Here is a 27,653-nt window from a genome sequence, read left to right as displayed (position 1 = left end):
GGGATCTAGTTCCCTGACCAGGGATCAAACCTGGGCCCCTTGCATTGAGAGCATGGAGTCTTAGCCACTGGACCATGAGGGAAGTCCCAAAATTCACCCTTTTAAAATGCACAGTGTGGTTAGTTTTGACAAATGTATAAGCAGTATAATCACCACCAAAATCAAGATATCAGATATTTCCATCACGTCCTCATGCTCCTTTATAGTCAACCCCTTCCTCCACCCCAGCCCCTGGCAACCACTGAGCTGTTTTCTGTTCCTATAGATCTACTTTTTCTGGAGAATTCATATAATGGAATAATATTGCACGTAACCTTTGTGTCTGGCTGCTGTCATTCAGCATAATGCATTTGAGCCTCATCCATGTTGCTGCCTGTGTTGGTTTGTTCCTTTTCATTGCTGAGAGAGGTATTCCATTATATGGATGTACCATGGGTGGTTTTGCATTCAGTAGTTGATAGACATTTGGGTTGTTTACAATTTTTCACCATCAGGTATGAGGCTGCTGCTATCAACATTGGGTACTGGTGTTTGTATGGTCATATGTTTTTATCTCTTGGGTAAATGCCTAGAAATTGAGTTTCAGGGGACAACTAATCCATTTCATCTGATTAGTGTATGTTTAACTCTATAAGAAGTTGTCAAATGTTTTCCAAAATGGTTGTTCATCATCCATTCCTACCAGCAATGAGAGTTCCAGTTGCTCCATATCCATGCCAACATTTGGAATTGTCAGTCTTTTTTTTTTCCTTTAATTTTAGCCAATTGGGTGGGTGTATCCTATAATTTTAATCTGCATTTCCCTGATGACTAATGATGACAAATGATGTTGAGCATCTTTTCATGTGCTTATTAGCCATTCCTATATCCTCCTTGGTGAAATGTCTGCTATTGTTTTTAAGGAGCTCTAAAGAAATGCTTTATATATTAATACATATGCCACCATTTGAAGGAGCAAAACTCCCTGTGCAGTGTGACAACATTCCACCACTCTGCATGGGCTTGCTGCACCATGTGGAGAAACTGACCTCACTGTTCTAGTCTCCCTTTTCTCATCTGTAAAATGGGCATGACAATACTTACCTCCTAAGGTAGTGTGAGGGTTGTGTAAACTAAGACACATAAAGAATTTACAATAATCCCTAGCACACAGTAGCACTTAATAAATATCCAGCATGATAATGATGAGCATGATTACCAGCCCCTATGTGACTTGTTCATGCCCATCCAATTTCCCTCTAACAGAGCCCTGTGTTTTCATCTGTAAATGGTTAGGGGCAATCTCTAAGCCCCTTCCACAGTAACATCCACTGATTTCCTGAACTGCTCTCTGTTTACTGACACACCCCTCACGGGTCCCTTCCTCCACCCAGGGGCACCCCCGATAGCCACCCACCTCCCGGGACACTAGTTACACACACAATGCAGCAGAAAGCTCCCCGCAGCCCGTCCTTCCTGACACGCAGAATGGCCTAGGCCCCAGCTCCTCAGTCACCAATGAGAGGGACCATGAGAAGCTGGAAGGACCAGGGGGGGACAGTGGAGACTGAGGAAGAGCTGGGAAGGGCAGATGGCGCCAGCAAGACCAAGGAAGCTGGGAAGGTAGTGTGGCCCTTCTGGGACCCCATCCCCTGCCCCACAGTGCCCCACATGCCCTTCCCTCTCCCCACACCACCCTCTCCCGAGCTCAGCTCCACAGCTCAGGGTGGGGGGGGGGACCAGGCCCTCCATCAGCCACACCCTCCCCCCACCTGACCTCTGGGGGAAGCTGGATCCCCAAGAGAGCCCCTCCTTGGGGATGTGGGGCAGAGAGGACAGGAGTGTCGGGAAATCAGTCCACACAGACCTGGGGCTGTTGCCAGGGCATCACAGGGAGTGGAAGGAGGTGAGAGAAGGGGGCTGGCCAGCAGGGCCCAGGCCGCTGGCAGGACGGGCCAGAGGTGGCGACTGGGGAGCTGAGGGACAGGGAGGCTGGGAGGGTGGAGGGCGTCACAGGGGCTGGGGGCCTGGGGGTTCTAGAAGCCCAGAGCAGGGAGACTAGGAGGTAGTGAGGGGCTGGAGTACAGGAGGCGTGAGGAAGACCAGAGGCCAGGGGCACGGCTGGGTCGGGGTGCTGAAGCTCTGGACTTCCCATCCCCAGTCCTCCACTTCCACTAAGCGGGCTCTTTACGCCCACTGTCAGCTCCTCGATTATGGGCAGCCCGCCCAGCCCTCGCCACCCACCTGCTGCCAGGCCCCAGCTGCAGAGCCCCCCGTGCTGATTTCTCTGCTCCTGTGCCCCGGCTGAGGACCACCTGGCCCCATGTGTCTGCTTCCCGTCAGCCCCAGCTGCTGCGTGACCACCCTCCTCCTCCTGTAGAGACTCTGACGTCTGCAGGATAAATAAAAACGGAGCAGTGGGGCCACAGCCTGGCCAGCGGGCCTGACGGCAGCGGGACTCCCCAGGCGCGAGGGACAGGAGGCCCCGGAGCCAAAGGAGTCCCTTTCCTCACTCACTCACTCCTGCTAAGTGATGTCAGCCTACACATGGGACAAGCTGGGGAATCCGAGGCATCTGTCCATTCTTCCTTTAGCAAACATGTGCTGAACATCTCCCAGATTCTGGAGTTAAAAAAATGAGCACAAACAGAGGAGGCCCATGCCATCCTGGGGAGACAGACATTAACCTCAAAATCCACAAACCAGGGCTCTTTATAATTACAAAACAGTGACGGGGTGGGGGACAAAGTACAACGAGTAAGAATATCCAGGGGGCGGCATCAGGGAAGACCTCTGATGAAGACACGGCATTTTTGTTGACTGAGGTGGGTGTTGCCAGGCAGAGAGAGGGAAGGGTCGCAGCCTGGTCCAGAAGGGAAAGGTGGCCCACGTGGCTGGCATGGGAGTGAGGGGGAGCCAGGAGCAGAGTGTGGACATGACCCAGGGGCACACAAAGAGGTGCCTTGTTGTACGTGCTTTCTATTATTTGCAGGGAGGGGCACGGTTGCCATCTGGGTTTGTACTTTAGAAAGATCCCACCTCTTGCTCTGAGGGAAAGATCTGTGGGGCATAAGAATAGATGAGGGGAAACAGGTCAGGTGGTCTCTGTAGGGAGAGATGATGGGGCTTGGACTAGGATGGGGACAGTGGAGGGTGAGAAACTTGGGAGCAATTTTGGATGCAAAATTGGGGGACAGAGCACCCAAGAGTGGGTGGAGGCGCCTCTGGTCTCTGACTAGGACAAGGAAGGTGCCACGAGAGGCAAGAGGCCTCCTCAAGGCCACCTCCTTGGCTGGCCCTCAGGCCTCCTACATGTGGCCCAAAGAGTACTTGGCAAGCAGGATGGATGATTCATTGGGGACCTATTCTATTTAAGAATTAATTCTCCACTATGGGGAAGAGTATGAAGGCTCCTTTAAAAACTAAAAATACAGCTACCATATGATCCAGCAATCCCACTCCTGGGCATATATCCAGAGAAAACTCTAATTTGAAAAGATACATGCACCCCAATGTTCAATGCAACACTATTCACAATAGCCAAGATATGGAAGCAACCTAAATGCCCATCAACAGATGAATGGATAAAGAAGATGTGGTGCATACAATGGAATATTACTCAGCCATAAAAAAGAACAAAATAATGCCATTTGCAGTAACATGGATGCAAGTAGAGATTATCATACTAAGTGAAGTCAGACAGAGACAAATACCATATGACATCACTTACATGTGGAAGCTAAAATATGACACAATGAACCTATGAAACAGAAACAGAATCACGGACATAGAGAACAGACTTGTGGTTGCCAAGGGGGAGGGGGTTGGGGGAGGGATGGAGTGGGAGGTTGGGGTTAGCAGATGTAAGCTCTTATATATAGAATGGATAAACAACAAGGTCTACTGTATAGCACAGAGAAGTATATTCAATATCCTATGATAAACCATAATGGAGGGCTTCCCTGGTGGCGCAGTGGTTAAGAATCCGCCTGCCAATGCAGGGGACACGGGTTCGAGCCCTAGTCCGGGAAGATCCCACATGCCGCAGAGCAACTAAGCCCATGTGCCACAACTACTGAGCCTGCGCTCTAGAGCCTGCGAGCCACAACTACTGAGCCCATGTGCTACAACTACTGAAGCCCACGCACCTAGAGCCCATGCTCTGCAACAAGAGAAGCCACCGCAATGAGAAGCCCGTGCACCACAACAAAGAGTAGCCCCCGCTCGCCGCAACTAGAGAAAGCCCGTGTGCAGCAATGAAGACCCAAGGCAGTCAAAAATAAATTAATTAATTTTAAAAAAACCATAATGGAAAAGAATATAAAAAAAGAATGTATATATATGTGTAACTGAATCACTGTGCCGTACAGCAGAAATACAACATTGTAAATCAACTATACTTCAATTTTAAAAAAATAAAGTAAAAAAACAAAAAAAAAAAGTGAAGTGCTGTGTCTACAACTTACTTTTTTTTAGACAATGATTTACTTTTAAATGGTTCAAGAAAAGAACACCAATGAGACACAATATTGAGGGAGGGCATTCATTGCACTTTCAACTTTTCTGAAAGCTTGAAATTATTCAAAATAAAATTGGGGGGGGCGGATTAAACTCCCTAGGCTACTCTGACGTGAGCCAAACATGAGGCGCACTGGACAAAATGACCCTCCTGTCCTATCTAGCCTGAGAGCCTGCTGACTGAGGGGTCTCAGCAGTGTGGCATTAGGCCACATTGACCCCTAGAGTGCCATGCAGTCAGAGTGCTGTGCACTCAGAGGGGACCAGCCCTTGGCCGAATTGTCAAGTTCAAGAACATGGAAGAGAAGCCCATCCAAGCACCCCATCTCCCCTTCCCCCAAATTATACAGAGTGTGGTACATCCCACTCGGCCCTCTGATGACCTGAGGGTTGGTCCCTGAAGGTGAGGCTGGACTGGAAAAACAGCACTGATAGACCATGATAGACCATCTCCATGACGACACCCAGAAAAGCAGGCCAGACGAAGAAGCTGGGCATGGGCGTGGGCAAGAGCAGGGGTTCCATGGTCGATGTGAGGCCACCCCTGACCAGCTCCACCAGAATGAATTAGAGGCTCAAGGAGGAGAGTGAGGGCCCAGAAAGGGGACGGGCACACGGGGTGGACGTGGTAGGGAGTTAGCAGGGAACAGAGCAGCGGACCCTGGGGTCGGGGACAGGCCGCTGACGGGAAATTGGAGATTCATCGTGTTAACGCCAATGACATTTATGGACTCACGATCAAGGCGGGGAACACAGGCGACGTGGTAATACTCACGGTCACTCCAAGAGCAGGGCTGCAGGCTGAGCCCAGCTCTGTAGGAAGCCATTCATTCCCTTGATATCAGACTCTATCTCCTGCTGGGCTCTATTCTAAGTCCTGAAGGAGGGACGGAGGTTTTCAGCCTTTTGAAGATGGAGGCACAAGTGCAGAAACACTAACAGGTATTTAAGGGGCTAGCACACCCATCCTACCTTTGCCACTTGTGTAAGGTCCCCCTTTGCTGCATACGATATAGGTGAAACAGTCTCAATCCATAGACCAAAGAGCCTGAAGTCTCGAAATAAAGATGTTACTGCAGGTGGAGAGAGATTAGGGAGTGAGTCCCTCGCCCCCAGACGGGTGTCCCAGCAGCAGAGCCTGGGTCCTTCTCCCTCGGCAGCCTCCCTCAGACCAGGGGCTCCCTGAGCATAAACAGAGTGGAAGGCAGAGTCCCAGGTGTAGCCTGAGACCGCGGCAAGACCCGGAGAGGGCCCGGCTGGATGATGATTGGCTCAGGTCAGTAATGAGGTCCTTCTTTGACCAGAGGGACACACCTGATGCTGGGGGGAGGTCTAGGGCTCTGCTGCGTCTGAGTCCAAGTACTCAACAGTCCCACGGGGGAGGCGGAAGTGATCTGATCCAGAGGAAAGTCCTGAGCTCTACCCAGTGTTTACATTTCAGTTTGTTTTGGAGGGACTCTTAGTGGAAGTGTTGAGACAACAATTCAAGCATCACTTGTTTTATACCAACAAAACTTTTACATATAATAATGAGGATTGGGAGACACTTTTTTTTTTTTATTATAAGTAGTTATCTCTTTTTCACAATGACTAGGTAGCGTTTTTCATAGGAACTAAAAATGTGTTAAGACACTTTAATTTACTGATCTAAAAATCAAGACTTTCTACCATCGAGGTGGAGGCACAGGAGTGAGAACAGCATGGGAATAACCCCAAGGCTGCTGGATACTGAGGTCAGAGGAGAACGTAGTGACAGGCTCGGGGGACAGTGGACGGGGACTCACCTCTGGAGATGGGCGGTAGGACCTCTCCCACAGAGCCGCCCTCGGGCTCCTGGAAGAACACCCAGACCCCACTGTCACCTCTTCAAGAAGGAGAAAAAGTAACAGATGTTTTTGGTCACAGTGACATTTGGGCTCTTTCTCCTTGAGAAGAAAGAGACTGGCACAAGCTAATGGGGAACAGTGGGATAAAACAGGCCGGCATTAACTGGGCTGAAGTGTTCTGACCCCCCAACTTCTTTCTTGTTTACCCGAATAAAGCAGAACAAGATCAACCATCTCATCTTGCCTTTATCTTAACACCTTGGCATTTCTGTTAGAGACAAACACAAAAACACCACAAAAACTGTTCTGGTAACACCACTTGGAAAGACAGTACTGACAGGACACAGTCAGACAAGTTCCTATGCTCTATTTGAAGATATATTACTGCCTGCACTTATGACAGCCCATGAAAGGATTCCACGTAAACCCAAATCTAGAGATCTGGCTCAGAAAAACAGACACTGTTTCCCCCAGAGGTAACTAACTGTCTTTGGGTCTTTGGGCCAACCAGGTAGACAGGCAGGCACAAAGGCGAGCAAGCCATGAGCTGGTGAATCTGTGGGCAGAGATTCACAAAAAGCCCATCTGGAAAGCAAGGAACACATCGATTTGGCACCAGCCAGGCACTAGAAGAACTGCATTTCTGAAGGCCAGCAGAGACTCAGATAAACCCCAGGAAGCACTGTCCTCTAACATTCAAATACCTGTGACTGTTTCTTCCCAAAGAACTAAGGAGAGTTCAAGTCAGAGGACATTCAAGTCCCTATGGCTCGACTGCAGACAAGAAACCAGACCCCTCTTACCAAGCAAGCCCCAGGATCACAGACACCCACGGAGGTATGTCCTTGAGCCTCTGTGTCAGGGAAGATTTTAACGTACCCCATGTTATATGCCTCATTCCTTGTGGATTACTTCTTTGGGAAGATGAACCTTGGGCAAAATACTTCAGCTCTCTAAGCCTCGATTTCCTCAAGGGTAAAATGAGGATAGTGGTATTTCCCTCAGAGGGTAGCTGTAGGATAATACGTGTAAAGCACTTAGCTTAGCATACAGAACACACTAAGTGAGCAGAAAATGCAGTTGTTGAGTGCTTCAGCATAACAGAAGAGGAGGAACAGCAGGTCCATGAGAGGAGGAACAAGAAACAAATATATGATACACGTGGTCAGGACAATGCATAGAGGTTATCTAAAAGCCATCTCTAAGACCAGCTCAAGTCCCAGGGAAAGAACACGTACAATCTTGGGTTCCAAGAAGGCTGAGCAGATACATCAAAGACACTGTACGATTTAGAGGCAGAAAATATAACGCCTTCACATACAATACATCCAGAGGGACAGGCACACAGCGTCATCCCGCAGACACAGCCCTCCTGTTAACTTGACACAAGACCAGCCCGTGATCTGCAGGCGTTAACAGTTTCCTTAGTTTCCCACGTCAAATAAAATACCAACCAAAACATCTGACATCTTTTGGGGAGAAATTTAGTCTGAAATTTAGGATTCCATCATTTTAAAACAAAGCCACTAAAATACAGTATCTAAAGAGGCCGCACCTGCTTCATGACAGATGACATCACGCTTCTGAGACGTGAACTACGAGGACTTTCTCTCCAGGACTCCTGACTGCTCCTGAGCTTTGAGTTCTTCCAGCTTCTTCTTGTAGCGAGTCATGAACTCCTCATCAGGTTCAATGCCTGCGTTCTGCAAATTTTCCATGACCTTTTCCAGTCTGAGTACCGATCGGGCTCCCTCAATCTTTCTTGTACTCAGGTACAGAGTGAACTCCCTGAAATCCAGGAGCTTACAGGTGTCCACCGAGCAGATGTTCTTGATGTCACTAGTCCTATCCAGATGAGGGAAAAACACCAGTCCTGACAACTTCTCCAGCTCCTGCAGGCTCACCTGGAACTCACTTAATTGGGGCTGGAAGCCAATGGCCTTGTTGGGCACCACGAAGGCCCCTAGTGCCAGGGCCTCAGCAGACCTCGGGTTTCTGCGCGCCAGGATCACCTTGTAGAGGTGGGAGGGCACCGCAACATTGTCCTCGCCGATCACCTAAAAGCAAAGCAGCCATATTTGCGATGCTAATTTGCACTAGCAGGTCCCAAATTTTTCCTGAAAAGCTTTAAGATGCATTTCTGAAAATGTACTTACAAACTACCCCACCCCACCCCCAATGGATTTAAATTCAGCTGCCAAAGGTAATAATAACCAAGACACAGATTCACAGAGAAGATGAGCATTTAACAGGTAGATTCTGATTGTCTTTAAAGCAATGCCATCCCAAAGAGACAAAGGGGTGTCAGGAGTGAGTCCTGGGTTTTTTAATGGACATGAAAAGGTGACACCTTCTCTCTGTCTCATAATCAGAACTTCTGGTGCTCCTAATATTCAAAGGTCAAAACGGCCAGCTTGGGGAACTCCCAGCTCTAGAAATAAAAATATGGCTTTAGTTTACCAAATTCACTAGGGAGCTAAACAAACAGCCTTTCAAGAAACACCCAGACACTCCACATCAGTATTACCATCTCCAGTATCACCTAGACTGTGGCTCATTTTTTAAATTACATTAGGTAAATGTAAATGCTGTTTGCTCAGAGTTCTGCACACTCTTGGGTCTGCTATCAAACACAGAACCCCTGAATGTGTCATCAAATCAGACACTTTGGAAAGGTATCCACACAACGAAAACGCCAGAGCCAGGGTCAGGCCTGAAAACAACTTGGCTGCCTGTGGAGGCTGGCTGTAATAATGAAATAACACTGTTATGAAACCTTTTCAAATTTCCTTCCAATTGGCTTAGAAGCCATTATCTGCTTTCTGGAAAAGAAAAAAATGAACGTCCATTTCCTTAATGGTCTCCAATAAAATGACACAATCCAGCTACAATATGCTTGCGGTACTACTGCTCCTCCTGGGCCGGCCCTTCCTTGGCAAGAGGCCTCCCTTCCAGGCCAAGCCCGCTCGCTGTGGGAGGCCCCGCTGGGAGCCCAGATAAGGCAGAGGGATGAGAGCTACAGAGGATTCTTTTCTGCTTTTCCCAAGCTCCTACCCACACGGCGCACAGCCTAACAACTCCGAGGCCATCTGCTGCCTAACACGCAGGGAAGTCCCACCGCCAAGGCCAACTGCAGGGCTGCAGGGAAGACCCATCATTCCACAGGAGTGATCTCTGTAACTGTCTTGGAAGTTAGTGAAAGTGGTTGGTCAGGGTGCAGTTTAGAGTAAGGTTTATGAAACTACACAACCTACAGACACAAAATCCCCCGCTGCCGCCCAAGAAGTCATTTATGCATGCTCTTCAAGACCAAAAAACACACTGAAGGTGAGTTCGATGGAGTACACAACTAGCCCACAGGTCACCAAGAGATGTTAACACTGCAACTCAGAGGTCCTGTGCCCGGCACTGCTGGAAATACCGAAAGGAATAATCTTGAAAGTAAATGCCGCTGGCGCTTCTCTCAAGAAGCTTCCCATCCAGGAGAGGAGTCAACACCCACAGCCTTCACTGCAGGCAGAATGTGGTGAGACGCCGATACGGAGCATCAGCAGCAGTGCTGAGGGGGTGGGTGCAGGGGAAGTCAGGGACCGGAGCTGAGGGTGTGGCTGCACCTGAGCCATAGTTTACAAGGGGCTGGGGGTGGGGGTGGGGGTGGTTAAATGGGCTTCAGGTGGTCCAGGCACTAACTAACTAGCTGGGGAGCCAACAGTTAAGCAAATCCTTGGTGCCCCCTGGTGGACATCCTCCATCACGGCAGCACAGATCTCAGACTCCAACTGTCAGGAGACCAGTCACTTGATTATTTCCTCTCCTCATGGACTCTTTGTCTACAAATGACAACTCTCAAAAATAATTAATTGATTAGGCCATGTGCTGCCAACCAGAGCTTCTAACCAGGTTTATTAAATTCCAGCCAAAAGTAAAGAAGCTTGACATATGAAGATTCATGGCTTTACCTCATGGAAATGTACCATTTTTATCAGATTTTCAAAAACTCTCACACAGCTAGAGAACCTCTAATATTACTTTTGAGAAACCTCATGGACACAGAAATTCCTAGTAAGAACCACAAAGTGTGACTCTTCCACCCATGACGGTCTCATAATATTTCAACAAAGGGGGCATAAAACACTATTATTCCCAGAAATAAAGAGAATAATGGAAACCTTAGCCACTATCTTCTCTGGTTCAGTCTGCTTTGTTCTCAGGAAGCAAACATCTTTAATCTGCCTAATATAGCGACCAGTCCTATTTGGAAACTCAGAACCCTCATTGTTTCTTCCTTGAATCTAAAACTTAAAAAACAAAAAATCCTGAAATATTTTAAAGCTATCTTCTTCTCTGTAAACAACTCAACCTACATAATAAATCCTTCCCACTTTCAGGAAAACTGGAAGACTTTCAGAAAATGTTTCTAGACACTAGGGTACTGAAGCAGAATGGTTCAGCAGATTGAAACCCCACAGACCTGAGGCTTTGCACGAAGTTGCAAGTCACAGCCACTGGTATCTTCTTTTCTCATTCATAAAATGGGTAATAACAATCCCCAAGCAGTCTATCTCATAGAATAGTTCTGAAGATACAAGGACACGTTAAAAAAAAAAAAAAAAAAAAAGATTTCGAAACCTGCAAGGCCTATGTAAAAAAGCTATTTTTGTAGTGGATATCATTCAAAAGACAGAAATGCAATTGCATTGGTACAAAAGATGGTTCTGCGAGGGACAGTGGGGAAACATGCGATCAAGCAAAATTAGACCAGTTCAAGGTGGACAATGGGGTTTCAGGAGAAGAAAACAGGTTGGACCCAAATGATGCCCTAAACAAAGGACTCGAGGGCTTAACGTGAACCAAGTCTTTAGTATCAGTACATCAGCAATAATCCTTTTCACATAACATTTAGGTATAAAAATACTTTACAAAGGAAATCCTTGCTGCTGTTAAATTACCAAACAGCACTCAACAACTCTTGGCAAGGCTGTAACAAAAGCTGGGAATCACTAGAAAACACAACGTATATAACCATCATAAAGCTGGCACTCGCTCGCGACCTGAAATTAGTTTCCGCACGTGCTGGCCTGCGCTCGTTCCCTCCTATCCAAGAGACAGAGATGACAATTTGCTCCCCCATCCCACCCCCAACTCCACACACACAGAGCTGGGCCTTCATGCTGACTCAGTGCCAGAGGAGACTGGCCGCAAACAACACCCAGGCTAAGCCTGCCCTCTGTCATGTCATATCTGCAGTAACTGTGCCTTAAGTGAAATAGCAAGCAGCATCGTGAGGAAAAAGTATGTACCTGCAAGACTCAGATAGATGTAATGTATCTGGTTATGTTCCCCCGGTAAGACAAAAAAAAAAAGAAATTCCAAAAATAAAACTGTTGGACACATCAAGAGATGAAGCCCTTAAAATAAGGGTCATGCCAATCAAGTGAAAGAAAGAGACCATGACAGTGTGATAAACAGGGAATCTCTACCTGAGAGGCTGGAGGAACAAAAAGGGAGGGAGTCACAGGGGTAGGGAGTCAACAGGGGTGTGGCAGCCCCGTGTGCTACCTGTAAAGCCTCTGCGGGAGCTCAAACCCTGGGAGACGGTGCTTCTCACACTAGGCACCTGTCCTGCGTAGGGGTGGGAGATGCCAGGCCAGTGAAACAAGCACAACTTCCCAGACTCTCAATTCTACTGGGCAATTTAGGATGGGGGTGAGGAAATATTTAACACATAAAAGAATTTATTTCAATTAAAACAAATAGATATGGAAATGAAGATTGCATAACGATAAAAGAGGAGATTTCAAAAAAAAAAATTCCTGATCACTATAGCTGATACCTCAAGATCCCTGGAAGCATATTTTCGATTTCCTCCCCCTCCAGGAGTTGTAGAAGTTTGGAAAATAATGCTGTAGAAGGAAAACAGACTGTTAAGTACTTCTAACATCACCACCACCACCACTACAGAGTTGTCAAATCTGAAGCTCACTTTCTTGCCAGGTCAATTATAATGTTCAGGCCAGGATCTTCAGGTATGTTTCACTTGTCTTGATTCAATCTTTTCTAGAAATAGGCACATGGATGACCTAAGCTATAATAAAGGGGGTGATTCTGATTAGAGCTGTCAGATGACTCACTCTGATAAAATCACTGCTACCAATCTTCCCTCAGGCTCACATTCACTCAAGTCCTATGATGCTGTGATTCCTTCCTACATATTCTAGCAGACATTTCTGCCTGGCTATAAGGAATCCTCCTCTTGGCCCATTTTCTGTTCTTATTTTTGCAGGCTAGTAAATATCACTTGTAACTGCTCTCCATCCACATCATTTTTTACCTCCTGGCCTTAAGCTTCTATATATGAAGAGCACAGCAATCCCTTCACTGTCGACTTTTGAGAGCTTAAAGAACAACGCTATGAATGACTGGCAATTCTCATACAAGTAGGGAGACCCACCTTCGGATTTCCCCCTTGACAATTACTAGCAATGTGACTTGGACATGACCCCTCAAAACCTCAATTTCCTTACCTATAAAAGAAGATAACCACTACTTGTTTGTAAGAGCTGTTTGTGAGGACTGACTGGGATGGCGTGAACAAAGCTACCTACATACTGGGTGGTATATATGGCCCTCAATAAATACCAGCTCATCTGCTTCACTTCCTCCAAAGTATACACATATATACTTCATTACCTAGATAGAAAAGTAAATTAATACCTCGCTTTTATTAGCTACATCCTCCTAAAATAAGGTTCAGAGTATAGTTGTAAACAAGAAGTAAATACTAAATGGATGGATTTAAGAAAGCAAAACATGAATTGCCACACATAATTGCAAGATATTCTCCAGGTAACAGGAATTCATGATTCAAATACATATTAATTCCTTGAGAGGAAGAGACCCACCTCGAGGGCTGGGCAATGCTGTGTCCCCTTTCTCAGCATCACTAAAGGACATGGTTTTATCCACAACGATTTTGTTATGAATTGCTAGAAAATAACCTGAATTTTTACCTTTAGGGCATTCAAGGTTTCTACCACCTGGTGCAAACCTTCCCTTTTATTATTATTTTTTTTTTCAAAACAACTTTTTATTGAAGTATAGTTGATTTATAATGTTATAATATTGTATTAGTTTCAGGTTTATGGCAAAGTCATTTAGTTTTATACATACACACACATATATATTCTTTTTCAGATTCTTTTCCATTATAGTTATTACATGATATTTAATATAGTTCCCTGTGCCATACAGTAGGTCCTTGTTGTTTATCCTTTCCTTTTATTTTCGTCTTCTTCCTTATACAAGTGCTCTAATCCAACTGTCTGAGAGACTTACTATTTCTCGGCATACAACCTACCTTTTCCTACCCCTTCCCCTTGCCTAGCTTTGCCTCCCATGTCTGTTTTCCTTAACCAAATTCACCCAAGTTTATACGTGTATATATTTGTACGCATGTATATGATATTTTTGGCCCAACTAAATTCCTAAAATGGTGAGCTCTGAGACAGTGTTTCCAATTTAATTTACTAAAGGATCCTATTTTGCTTTCATGCTAATAAATATACTAAAGATTTTTAAATTTAAAATTCCACCTGAAAGCAAGTTTGATGCCAAATCTAACAAAAGCTATAACAGAAATTGTTAGTGAAAAATATAAATACGTATATAAAAGTAGATGTCACTTTGATATGATTCCAAGAAAGATGAAAAACTACATACCCATCGAGGGATATAGATTCCTATCAACATTCAACTTTATGTACACATACATAACACACAGAGTTATCTGCTTCCTTTACGACCAGGGTCTACAAATCTCCTTCTCAAAAAGCACTGGAAGGACTTCCCTGGTGGCGCAGTGGTTGAGAATCCACCTGCCAATGCAGGGGACACGGGTTTGAGCCCTGGTCTGGGAAGATCCCACATGCCACGGAGCAACTAAGCCCATGTGCCACAACTACTGAGCCTGTGCTCTAGAGCCTGCGAGCCACAACTACTGAGCCCGCGTACCACAACTACTGAAGCCCACACGCCTAGGGCCCGTGCTCCGCAAGAGAAGCCACCGCAATGAGAAGCACGTGTGCAACAAAGAGTAGCCCCCGTTCACCCCAGCTAGAGAAAAGCCTGTGCGCAGCAACGAAGACCCAATGCAGCCAAAAATAAATAAATAAAATTAAATTTTAAAAAAGCATAGGGGGGCTTCCCTGGTGGCGCAGTGGTTGAGAGTCCGCTTGCTGATGCAGGGGACACGGGTTCGTGCCCCGGTCCAGGAAGATCCCACATGCCGCGGAGCGGCTGGGCCCGTAAGCCATGGACGCTGAGCCTGCGCGTCCGGAGCCGCAAAAAAAAAAAAAAAAAAAAAAAAAAGCATAGGAATATCGAAGATGGAGAAAAAAGGCCTTCCCAACGGTGTGCCACTAAAGGCAATAGAATTCACATACTGTGCTTTCTGGGGCTCTCTCCACCCACTAAAAACAGCTAAAAATAAATGTGGTGAACACACATGACAAGGCAAACAGCAGACCAAGTACTCAAGAATCAACTTGTCCAGATCTTGGTTTCTAAATACCGATCCCCATTAAAATGAACCAAGAGAAATGGCTGATTCCAGAGTTTGCCCAAGTTGAGTCTGGAACATCCCATTATGCCAGAAAGTAGGAAGTGCAGAGAAACTTAGTGGAGTCCTCCTCAATATTACAGGTATTCAGAGCTTCTGCAAAATCTGAGTACAAGTTATGAAGTAAAAGAACTGATAAAAGTTGTTGGCTCAAAGAGAGAGAGAGATGACTCCCAGGATGTGAAATAGAGGAAGAAGGGAGAAAGTAATCAAGAATGTAGTTTGAAGCATGTCATTTATAATTCCATATACAATCCTCCCACATGAGAGGTACTTAAAAGATGTGCCGAATTAAAGATTTGCCAGTGTGAGCATGAATAGGTCCTATCAATTAATACAGACATGGAAAACTAATGATATAGGTTCAGAGGCCCAGAATCTGAAAGAAAAGGCCTAAGACCAATAATGCTTTAAAATAAAAACAAAAAAACAAAAAAACAAGACCGTTACTCAAAGTATACTCTTCAGGAAGCTGATCTTGACTGCCCTCACACATTCATCATTACGACACTAATTAGGGTGAGAAGAGCCGACAGGTCTCTTTTGAAACTCTCTTCAAGGCTACTTGAACATGCCTGAATATCATTCACGGATCAACGATTTAGGAGAAGTAAGGTTAAGTCTTTTTAGTGGTTAGTTTTACATATTCCAGTGTAATAAGAATTCTGGTCTAGAAAAGATATACTAAAAGGTATATACATATATATTTGTTTCATTCTGAATTAACTGCAAATTTAAAATGTGTAAGGATGGCATATGGAACACGTGCACACCCTTCACCCAGATTCATCAACTCAACATTTTGCCCAATTCCCTTTATCACTCTCTTTTTCTATTTTTTCCCTAACCCTTTTCAAAGTAAGTCATAGACACATCTTTCAGGATGTGTCTCCTAGGAGCAAAGACATTCACTTACATAATCACAGTACAATGATCAAAATCAGGAAATTTAACACTGATAAAATATAATTATCTAATCTATAGACCTCAAACGTTACCAATTGTCTGAATAAAGTCTTATTTGGCAACTTTTGTTTTTCTGATCTAGGATCTGATCTAAGCTAACACAATGCATTTTGTTATCACCCGTTTTAGTCTTTAGTTTTTAGTCTCCATTAACCTGGAACAGTTAATTTCTCAGCCTTTGTCTTTGAGACTAATATTTTTGAAGAATGTAAGTCAGCTATTTCACGGAATGTCCCTCAGTTGGGGTTTGCCTGATACTTCTGCATGATGAGACTCAACATTATGCATTTTGGGCAGAAATATCACAGAAGTGATATTGTATCCTTAGTGCATCACACCAGCAAGTACAATTTATCAGTAAGTCCCATACATGCAATATTAACTCTGATCACTCGGTTAAGGGGGGGTTTCTCTACTGTGAAGTTACCGTTTCTTGCTTTGTTATCAATAAGTAATTTGCGGAGGGATTCTTTTAGATTATATAAATGTCCTATTCGTCATAAAGCTTCTACTCTCTAGTTTTAACATCCACTGATTATCGTTTGAAACACATTACCATGATGGCTACAAAATGATTTTTCTCTTTCATTCTTACAAACTTATTAGTTGACCGTCCATGGTACACAGAAGCTTCTCCTTACACCCATGTGTTTACTTATGTATTAAGATATGGATTCCTATTTATTAGTTCTATAATCCATTTTATTTTGATGTCAAATAGTTCCAGACACGTTAAGTTAGAACTCCATAAAGCTGATTCCTGTGTTCTTTTGACATGTCCTCACCATTTCTTTGAGTACTTACTTGCTTCCTGGCACAAGATGTTCCAGTTTGTACTTTCCCTGCACCATCCCTGGAATCAGCCATTTCTGCAAGTGCGGGGTTCTTTCAGCAGGAGGTGGTTTTTTAGAAACCAAGATCTGGTCTCAGGGTACACTCATTGCTAATAGCATATCACTGCTTCTAGGCGCTTTTAGCAGACAGATAATAAAAATTATATCCAACTTAAGAAAAACAATATATTTCCCACGACAGCATGTGGCCAAAACGTATTTAATAGAAATATTCACTCACACACACACACAAAAGCTGTTTTGTGAAATGCTCTTAACTACTGGTTAACTGTCCCTTTTAAACCTTGTATACATTTTTCTTCTACCACACAGTAAGCTAGTCATACAAATCTTTCAATTTTATGAAAACAAAGCCCACACAAAACTGTAATTTGATCATTTAAGGTGTGGAAGTGAAAGCTGGGAGAACCTATTTTCCAAAAGTAAGAGTAAAGAGGATTTACCAAAGCTCAAGAATAATTAGTATTCGAAAAATAAGAGAACACAGGGAGCTTCAAGGCACTTTTTCCTTCTAGTATTACAAAAAATATGAAAATAGCAAGTTGATGAGAGAGATTACTCTGCTTGGAATACTAACTCCGTTGCCACTCTTTCACTCCCACAAGAACCCCTGGAATACTGAGGGCGTAAGCACCTGTGTGAACACTTGGAGACTTACACATCACTGCTCATCAGAGCCAGACGGGCTGATAATAAGCCAGTCCAGTGGGACAGAATACACCCTAAAATTGTTCTCGTTTTCCTAACTGTTTCTTGGATCATTCAATTTTATCACAGACCCCCTTAAGCAACCATGTAACCTAAGCAGCATTTACTAAACATCTACTAGATGTTCCCCCCCAACACACCTCCTCTTTGACTTTCCAGCAAGTCCTTCAATCCCTCTCCTTTCACTGACTCTATCACCTTTCTTCCTCCTCACCTCACTTCATTCCCGACCCTCTGTAGATCTCACAGTACATCAGTTCAGCCACCCTCTTGGCAGAATCCTTTTTTTTCCTTTTTTTTTTTGTTAATTGGGGTATAGCCATTTTATAATGTTGTATTAGTTTCTACTGTACAGTGGAATTCCCTGTGCAATACAGCAGGTTCTCATTAGTTATCTATTTTATACATATTAGTGTATATATGTCAGTCCCGATATCCCAATTCATCCTACCCTCCTTTTACCCCCTTGGTGTCCATATCTTGGCAGAATCCTTAATCTCAGGCATAACAGAAGCTGTCTACAGCTCTCACATCACTAATTATACTCTCTTATATCTTCAATCTCCCTTTCCTTTAGTTCATAAAGTTCTCATATATCGTGCATGTAAAAAAAAAAACTTCACCTTTTTAAAAAAATCCAAGCATCTAGAAGAAAAGCTTTTCCTCCCATTTATTCAACTAACTGCAATCTGGATGTCTTCCTGAATTTTTCCCTCTTCTTCACCCAAATAGTGAATTTGTGATTACTCTTTCCTGTACTCCTCTATTCCTCCTCACTCCATCTGCCTGAGTTCAGCCCGCGTCTGTAACGATACCTAAACCCCAGAATTCTGCTATTGATCTTAAGTGTCCTGCGCTCACACCGTCCATCCTCTGGAGTCCCCATGCTTCCCTCCTGACTCAGTTCACTCTTACCCATCGAGATCTAGCTCAAAAATCTCCTTGGGGGACTTCCCTGGTGGTCCAGCAGTTAAGACTCTGTGCTTCCAATGCAGGGGATGAGGGTTCAATCCCTGGTCGAGAAACTAAGATCCCACATGCAGCGGGGCCAGAAAAAAACATCTCCTCCTCTGTGAAGTCTTCCTGACCCCCACAAATAGGGTTGGTCAGTTCGTTCTGACACCACTTCATCTATGCATTTATACATCAGATCACACTTTAACATAATTAACTGATAACATGTCTATTTCCCCTTCTAAGCTGTGAGCGCCTTGAAGTCAATGCTTGCTTTTTAACCCATCATTTTATCCTCTATGCCTATCATTCCAACAGGTGCTCAATAAATCCTGGTGAATAAATGAAATTTAAAAGTAGAATAAAGAATGAGATTATAATCTCACGCAAATAACATAAGCTTGAATATTAAAACACGTTCCTACCTGGTAACTAACCGTTTTCCTTCCATTGCTTCCAGTCTGAGGTAAGGTCAGCGGTCCAGATACTATCCAGACGTCCTCAAACCTCTCTGTCAGTTCTCGACAGTACATTTCCATTCTGAGAAACAAAGCAAAAAGATGTGTGATATTCTCACACGTAAATGTAGAAAAAGCAGCAAACCATATCAAGTCCTTAGGAGAGATACCAAGAATATTAGAGAAATCAATGTAAAGAGAATATGGCACAAAACACTATAAGCATATAAGCAATGTTCTTCCCAGTGTGTTTACTGCATGGAAAAACTTTAAAAATACACGCATTTATATAACTACCTACATTTTCCTGTGTGCGCATTCAATGTACAGTTTATAACTGAAATTTTGTTTTGTTTCCTCATATTTTTCTATGCCCTAGTTCTCAAATAAACTTTTTTCAAGAATTACATATCATTTCAAAAAGTTGATATATCGTTTTTATGTAACTACTCCTATTGTAGGACAACTGGGTTTATCCTGACATTTCTTAAATAATGCAACATTGTATTAATTCCTTAGAATAAATTTCAAGGGCCAGAATTACTTTACTGAATAAATATTTTAATGATGCAAGTGGAGATACAAGTGGAGAAATACAAGTGGAGAAATACTTTCAATACAAGTGGAGAAAAATACAGTATCCTCTGCCTATAAACATAGTGTTCTACTGTCTCAGTAATAATATTTTTAGTAGTTTCTTCCAGAACTTGACTTCTGACCAGAGGAAACATGACCAAAATGGCTGGCTATGTTCTGAAGTCTATACTTCCAAATCTAGCAAAGAAAACTAGTCCAAAATATTTATCTTCAGTAGTTTTAACATTTGAAAAAACAAAGGCAGAAACAGATGCTAGGCACACATTCTCCTGTCACATCACTCATCTCCCACAGAATCACATTTTAAAAACTCTCACCCCTCACCTGTTCCAATAACCAGCATTATTATCAAAATTCTGAGGCACGATATTAGAAAGGTAAAAGGTTTCAGCCATGGCTTTCTGTGAAAAGAAATAAAATAGTAACTTGCACTGAAATACCTTTCCCTTTGAGAGAGATTTTACAAAGCAGAGATAACCAGCTCCTCTTTCATACCTTAGCTCCAGGCAATTACAGCATCTGTTTAGATAAATGAAAGCCACAGCTACTCCGTGACAAAAAGCTCAATAATGATTATTCAGAATAAGGACTATAACAAAAGTAGTAGTTTGGTGTGCTGCTTTTCTTCACAATTTATGAAATTCAAACCAATAATGTAGACTCTATGACCGAAAAATTTCCAGTATAAAGCTAAAAGGTGAATTCTAGTGCTAAGCCTCTGGCAGAGGGTTTCTTAACAAAGGGCAGCTTTCAGGAGCACGGTAGTATTTAAGTAGTACAGTGCAAACACATTAGTTCAAGAGTGGCACAAAAAAAGTCCTATTCTTCTGAATTTCTAGCCACCATGTGTTCATTCCTCTCACACTTCTGACCTGTAAACCCAAGGCTCTGTCATTGGATTTCCTTTCATTGATCTACACTGCCAAGGCCACCAAATACCCTCTTGTCAAACCGTGGTTCTCAGCCTTGGATGCACATTGAAATAACCTAGGGAGCTTCAAAAATATCGATGCCTAGGTCCCAACCCCTAGAATTTCTGATTTAACTGCTCTGGGTTACAGGTCTGGGCATCAGGATTTTTTAAAACTTCCCAAGGTAGTTACAATGAGTATCCAAGGTTAAGAACCACTATCTTAATGATAATAATCACCAATTCATGCAATAAATGCCAATGTCAGAAAAGACATTTCTCCCCTTTTTTTGGCAGAGAAATTATCCTAAATTAAAGGCGGCTAGAGAGACATGACAACTAAATGTAACATGTGATTCATGATTAGATACTGAATCCAAAAAAAAGTTGTAAAGGACATAACTGGGAAAATTTGGCAAATCTGAATGAGAACTGTATACTGGATATTATTGTACAAATATACAAAAATACACTTGCACACATTTCTTGGTATAATGATACACTTGACATGTATTCAAATATCCTCATCTTTAGACAATACAATCTCCCGAGCAATCTACTTAGGCATGAAGTGTTACAATGTCTGCAATTCACTGTCCATGGTTTAAAAAAATGCATATATAAAATATATGTATCAGATAGTACAGTTTTAGCTGTATTATCCTCAACTTTTCTACAAGTCAAAATATTTTTGCTGTGTTCTTTTTTCAACTTTTCTACAGGTCTGAAATTTTTCAAGATAAAAATGAGTGAGTAGCTTTAGCTCCTATTGGCTTTCCAATTCCCTTTTGCATAGCATTTAGTTTTCCTCAACCTGTTTAAAAATGCATCTGAGCAAAGAAAGGAAGTGAAGTCAGGAAGAAAAATACAAAATAGGGTATGAAAATTCTCAAGTGTTAGGGTTTGGCTCCTAGGTTTTTAATTTCCAAGTCCCATGGTACACATAGTACCAGCCCTGTGTTCCCATCCCTCCCAAAAAATATGCCTACAGATGAGAATTTGTTATCTCCTGCTGGAGCCATGTGGCCTCGTGACCACCCACTGCCAACATAGTCCTCGTTGAAGGCACTGAAGGTTGGAGGGATGTTGGGATCTGGCTTGAATTTACAATGTTTTCTGTCTGCATCACCTGAAGAAAAACACACAAAATGGTAAGTTACCAGTGGTCAAATATCCCTCAAGATTCTCTAAGCAAGGCAAGCTGCTTGCTGCTGGCTGGTGTCTCTCTGAGCAGCTGGTACTTAGTGACAGCACGCATGTCTCAAGTCCCTGGGATGGTTCGGCTACCTCACCTGAATTCAGCAAGGACTAGTCCAGGAAAGAATGTTTTTCATACAGTGCAGCTATCTCATCTCATATGCTTTTGTTTCTGGCCTTTCAAGTTAAAGGGAAAAATCCCTTGGATGGTATCTATGTAAAAGCAATGACCAATCAAATATCTGAGCTGTATAAAAAGCTTAGTTACTAAATACACTCTTGCTTTTTAAAAAAGACCCCCACGGGGACTTCCCTGGAGGTCCAATGGCTAAGACTCCGTGTGGGGTGCGTGGGTGCGATCCCTGCTCAGCAAATTAAGATCCCACATGCCGCGTGGCACAGCCACAAAAAAAAAAAAAAGACCCCCATGTATTGTATGTTGTACAACGGTATTTGACAAGTTTATACGTACTGAAATAATGGATATATAGACACAAAACAATTTGTTCTGGGCAGGCACAGCCTAGAGGAGGGAGAGAGTGCCTCTGATATCTTGCTTACTGCCTCTTAAGCCATGACAAAACAAACATTTAGGTTATGAGATCAATCCAGGAACTCCTGACACAAAATATCTGAGCACCACACAGGAGAGACAAAATCTCAATTTTACTTATATTCTGATACCTCCAGAATAGTTTGCCACCGTGGACATCAGCGAATCCTAACACTATGTTTTCCACTGTCATTAGGACAGGCCTTGTTAAACTACAAAAATTATGAGGACAAATGGAATATACTCAGGCTGCTACTCAAAAAAGTGTAAAACGGGGATTAATGAAGTTACTGATTCTAATGTCATTTCATTCAATCAAGAAAAAAATTAAATTATCAGACCCCAAGGTTCAGAGTAAAGTATCTAATGTCTAGCTTCTTAGAATCACCCCATAAAAAAAATAATAATAACTGTAAACAGAGAATTACTAGTAAACTTCTCTAAGTGTCATTACCATTGGAATCGCTTCCTGGTATGTCTGGTTTTCTTTATCTGGTGCTCACTGCCCTTGAAAAATCATTTGGGGGCGGGGGAGGGGGGGACTTCCCTGGTGGTGCAGTGGTTAAGAATCTGCCTGCCAATGCAGGGGACACGGGTTCGAGCCCTGGTCCAGGAAGATCCCACATGCTGCAGAGCAACTAAGTCCGTGCGCCACAACTACTGAGCCTGTGCTCCAGAGCCCGAGAGCCACAACTACTGAGCCCTTGCGCCTAGAGCCCATGCTCTGCAACAAGAGAAGCCATCCCAATGAGAAGCCCGTGCACCGCAACAAAGAGTAGCCCCCGCTCACAACTAGAGAAAGCCCACATGCAGCAACAAAAACGCAACGCAGCCAAAAATAAATTTAAAAAAAGAAAAAGAAAAATCATTTGTGGGAATTTCCAAAATCCTAGGATGAAGATGCCTTCCTGAAGAGAGGATGTAAACTTACTTCTTTCCAGCGTCTGGAGGCATTAGCAGTGGAGGACCACAGTAAAGCAAGCTCAGGGTTTAAGGTTCCTTGATCTGTACAGGTTACACGGCTTTGGGCTACAAGTCTGCGTGACAGCCGGTCCGTGGCCTCAACTTCTCTAGAACAAACTTTTTATTTTCCTTTTTGATCCTTGTCTGCTCAGTGCCAAGGCAACCTTCCGTGTAGTTCCCTATGGTGGGCAGGCAAGTAAGTTCTGGTTCACCCATCCCCGAGGGTGCAGCCCTCTGGGGTTCCAGGTTAATGTGGGAAGGGTCTCCGGTAAGATAATCTACCTTGGCTGAGCCCTAGGTCTTGCCTTCAGTCCCCCTCACCCCATAAGGCTGCAGAACCAAAGGCAATGTGGCTTTGGTTTACCCGGGCCACCCTTACCCCTCTGGATTCTGGCGTTCCCCCAAATATTGGCCTGGCAAAGAAAGCTCTACTATCATGTTGCCTCTTCATGTTTTGTTTGTTTGTTTGTTTTTAAAGCCAGGATCAGAAGCCAGGAATCTGGCTTCTGAGACTTTTTTTTTTTTTTTTTTTTTGGCTGCGCTGGGTCTTCGTTGGGCCACATGGGCTTCTCTCTAGTTGCGGTGTACGGGCTCCAGAGCGCGTGGGCTTAGCCACCCCGCGGCATGTGGGATCTTAGTTCCCCAACCAGGGATCAAACCCAGGTCCCCTGCATTTGAAGGCAGATTCTTAACCACTGGACCACCAGGGAAGTCCCTCTTCATGGTTTTTTTTTTAGTGATTTTTTTTATATATACTTTTTATATACTGCTAATAACATTTCTTGTTGTTTTTAGCAGGAGAGTTAATCTAAATAACTTAGTCTGTCATAACTAAAACAGAAGATGCTTTACACTAAAATAAGTAAATCACAGGTACATTGCTTCTTGTTTTCAAACATTAATTAGCTCTATTTTACCTCCTCAAAATTACACAGCTCACGTGACATACAATATGAAACAGTGCTTTTTTTATATGCCTCTGAAAATGATAACTTAACAGCAAGATAAAATTAGTAAAGCTGAAACTCCATCTTGGGAAAACTTTTGTATTTAAAGGAAATTTATCAGGCTTGAGACTAAATCAAGTGAGTTTCTCTTGATGTAAATTCATAATCAATTTCACCTGCTAGGATACAGTTTATGCTTACATCAGTTTCCTTCTAGCAGCAAGCATATTCCAAGCCTCCTGCCATTCTGCTGGTTAATGTGTACTCTATAAAGGCACACACTCATCTTAATATCAGCATTTTAATATATTTAAGCATAGCATGCACTGTAAAGCAATGGAGAAATAATCTGTGGGCCATATAGCAAATTAACAGGCAAATAAGAGAATGGGAATAAAACAACTATGACAAAAAGTAATATCCTTAATATAAAAACGAACTCCTACAAAATTCAAAAAAGAATATCCCTGGGACTTCCCTGGTGGTCCAGTGGGTAAGACTCCGTGCTCCCAATGCAGGCGGCCCGGGTTCGATCCCTGGTCAGGGAACTAGATCCTGCATGCATGCTGCAACTAAGAGTCTGCATGCTGCAACAAAGTCTGCATGCTGCAACTAAGAGCCCACATGCCACAACTAAAGATCCTGCATGCCTCAACTAAGACCCGACGCAGCCAAAATAAATAAATAAATATTAAAAAAAAGAATATCCCTATTGAAAATCGTAAAGAAAAATTCACAAAGAATAATTCACAAAATATTAACCCTCCCTGGTAATCAATAAACGCAAATAAAATCAACTAATAAATTGGTAAAGCTCAATAATGCTCATTATGTGTGAGGGCTGGGAGAGACAGGACAAATAATGATGGTGGGAGTGTAAATTGGAGTAGGCTACCTAGAAGCTAATCTGACATTGAATAGCAAGATCTGGTCATCTTAATTACAGGAACGCACCAAGAAACTTGAGGACACGTGAACAGGCTCACACACCTGCCTGCCTCTCCAGTCTCATTTCACATCACGTTCTCCCTTGCTCCAGCCACACTGGCCTTCTTTGAGTTCCATAACCGAACCAAACTCTTCACATTGGGGCCTTTAAAGATGCAACTGTGCTTCTCTTTCCCTGCCTGAACGCTCTTCTCCATACCCCCGCTGCCCACCCAACTCCTCTGCCTGAGTGACTGCCATCCACTCTTCAGGCCACTTTCTCAAAGAAGCCTCGCTAATCAGTATCAGGTTCTCCTGTTATAGTCTCCCATCGTATTCTTTACTGTTCCTTAATTATACTATCCCAACTTGCAATCATTTTTCCTTCAGAATAGTTATTGCCAATTGTAATTACACATTTATGATTATTTGATAGGTCCACCCAACCCCCTCCCCAATTCAAAGTACCTTGGGGGTAGAGACCATCTACTCTGGTCACTGATATAACCCCAAGGCTCAGCACAGAGCCATGCACAAGTAGGCACTTAAAAAGCATTTGGGGGCAGGCCCCGGTGCAGACCTGGCCAAGTCCAAGAACCACACCATGCACAACCAGTCCCGAAAGCAGCACAGAAACGGCATCAAGGAACCCCGATCACAACATGAATCTCTTAAGGGGGTGAACCCCAAGTTCCTGAGGAACATGCGCTTTGCCAAGAAGCACAACAAGAAGGGCCTGAAGAAGATGCAGGCCAACAACGCCAAGGCCATAAGTGCACATGCTGAGGCTAGAAAGGCTCTCGTAAAGGGACTTCCCTGGTGGCGCAGAGGTTAAGGATCTGCCTGCCAATGCAGGGGACACGGGTTCGAGCCCGTGTCCGGGAAGATCCCACATGCTGCAGAGCAACTAAGCCCGTGCGCCACAGCTACTGAACCTCTGCTCTGGAGCCCGCGAGCCACAAGTACTGAGCCCGCTAGCCTAGAGCCCATGCTCCACAACAAGAGAAGCCACCGCAATGAGTAGCCCCCGCTCGCCGCAACTAAAGAAAGCCTGCGTGCAGCAACAAAGACCCAACACAGCCAAAAAATAATAATAATTTAATTAATTTTAAAAAAAGGCTCTTGTAAAGCCCAAGGAGGTCGAGCCCAAGATCCCAACAGGCGGCAGCCGCAAGCTCAGTCAACTTGCCTACATTGCTCACCCCAAGCTCGGGAAACGTGCTCATGCCTGCATCGCTAACGGTTTCAGGCTCTGCCGGCCAAAGTCCCAGGCCAAGGCTCAAACCAAGGCCAAGGCTGCAGGTGCAGCTGCTGCTCCAGCTCCAGCTCAGGCTCCCAAAGGTGCCCAGAACCCCACAAAGGCTCTGGAGTAGAGACCTTTGTCTGCCAATGTGAGGACAGAAGGACTGGTGTGACCCCTGGCTGCTGTCTGCATGGGGCTGGTGTCCTCCTGTGCTATTTGTGCAAATAAACCTGAGGCAGGAAAAAAAAAAAGCATTTGTGGACGTAATGAATGAGTGGTGCTCATTCCAAGAATATTTATGACAAAGGCTCCAATTCATGTGTCAAGATACAGATCCTCTCAACCCCTGAGACAGCCTGGAAGGGTCTAGGGTGCCCTGGCTGCCAGGCAGGGTCCATTTATCTAGTGAGCCAGACAAACACCATCATTTTCTAAATGTGCTGTAAAGTAGAAATGGTTGAAATTATTAATAATCCTCCTTGTTTTAAATTTGGAAACATCTTTCATCAACGCCTTTGCTTCTAACCACCTACCCGTTATCTTGCTCTTGGATATATGTTCAAGAACCCATCTAGGCACCCGCTTTGACTGATCATAAGACAAGGCATGGTTAGTGTAGCACCTCGTCTCTGTTCCAGTTAAAGGGAATCCAAATTGTTCTAAGAGAGCCCTTTCTGAAGAACCTAAAAATGAAAAACAGGGGAAAAAAATAAGTTAGTGACTATTATTAGGAATAAAAAATTATAAGGAAGGGGGTAAGACAAAGGACTGACTCAACAATTTAATCAACCAGGTGATCTCATTTTTGCAATTACTTATAAAGCAAAGAAAAGAGACAGTAGGCAAAATACTGGTTTTGCCTATAATCAGTTGTATAGTTCTATGCAGGTAAACTGTAGCTATTTCATTAACTGTTCTTTAATTTAAAAAAATTTATTTTTCCTATTTATTTTCTAATTTATTTATTTTCTTATTGATTGATTGATTGATTGATTGATGTGTTGGGTCTTCTTTGCTGCCCGCGGGCTTTCTCTAGTTGCGGTGAGGTGCGCAGGCTTCTCAATGAGGTGGCTTCTTTTGTTGCTAGAGCGCAGGCTCAGTAGTTGTGGCGCACAGGCTTAGCTGCCCCGCGGCACATGTGGGATCTTCTTCGACCAGGGCTCAAACCCGTGTCCCCTAGCATTGGCAGGCGGATTCTTAACCACTGTGCCACCAGGGAAGTACCTCATTAACTGTTAAATAAGGACCTGATCTTGCTGGTCTTTCACATCAAATTTTCAAATCTCTGCCCAACAAAGTACAGTGTATACAAAAGCAGCAAAGGAAAAACTCCTGTCATTACTAGTCATTGATATGATTAAATGCGCGACAGCCTACGTACTCATTATGTTCTAAGAGTTAATGTGGGGACAAAAGCACAGCCTTTTAAATTTTCT

The 27,653-nt window shown here is 43.8% G+C and overlaps 1 protein-coding gene across 3 annotated transcripts in view; it reads right to left on the bottom strand.

Annotated features, from left to right (window-relative positions):
* EXOG (exo/endonuclease G) overlaps positions 1-27,653 on the bottom strand; it is a 39,825-nt gene that overhangs the window by 10,953 nt on the left and 1,219 nt on the right. Inside the window, exons 2-8 of one of the 3 annotated variants that reach the window (XM_029242218.1) lie at positions 26,751-26,900; positions 21,377-21,516; positions 19,802-19,878; positions 18,848-18,962; positions 7,879-8,380; positions 5,470-5,570; positions 5,273-5,374 (exon numbers count right to left, since the gene is read on the bottom strand). In XM_029242218.1, coding sequence (XP_029098051.1) covers positions 7,919-8,380; positions 18,848-18,962; positions 19,802-19,878; positions 21,377-21,516; positions 26,751-26,900 — 944 coding nt within the window. In that variant the 3' untranslated portion in view covers positions 5,273-5,374; positions 5,470-5,570; positions 7,879-7,918. Of the gene's footprint in view, positions 1-735; positions 2,423-5,272; positions 5,375-5,469; positions 8,381-18,847; positions 18,963-19,801; positions 19,879-21,376; positions 21,517-26,750; positions 26,901-27,653 lie in introns of those variants that run through there. The other 2 variants (XM_029242219.1, XM_029242217.1) reach the window with 2 other exon arrangements.

This window comes from Monodon monoceros, unplaced genomic scaffold (assembly GCF_005190385.1).
Source record: "Monodon monoceros isolate NGI ecotype Baffin Bay Population unplaced genomic scaffold, NGI_Narwhal_1 Super_Scaffold_3, whole genome shotgun sequence".
Taxonomy (NCBI): domain Eukaryota; kingdom Metazoa; phylum Chordata; class Mammalia; order Artiodactyla; family Monodontidae; genus Monodon; species Monodon monoceros.
This window is presented reverse-complemented; position numbering and strand designations above follow the sequence as displayed.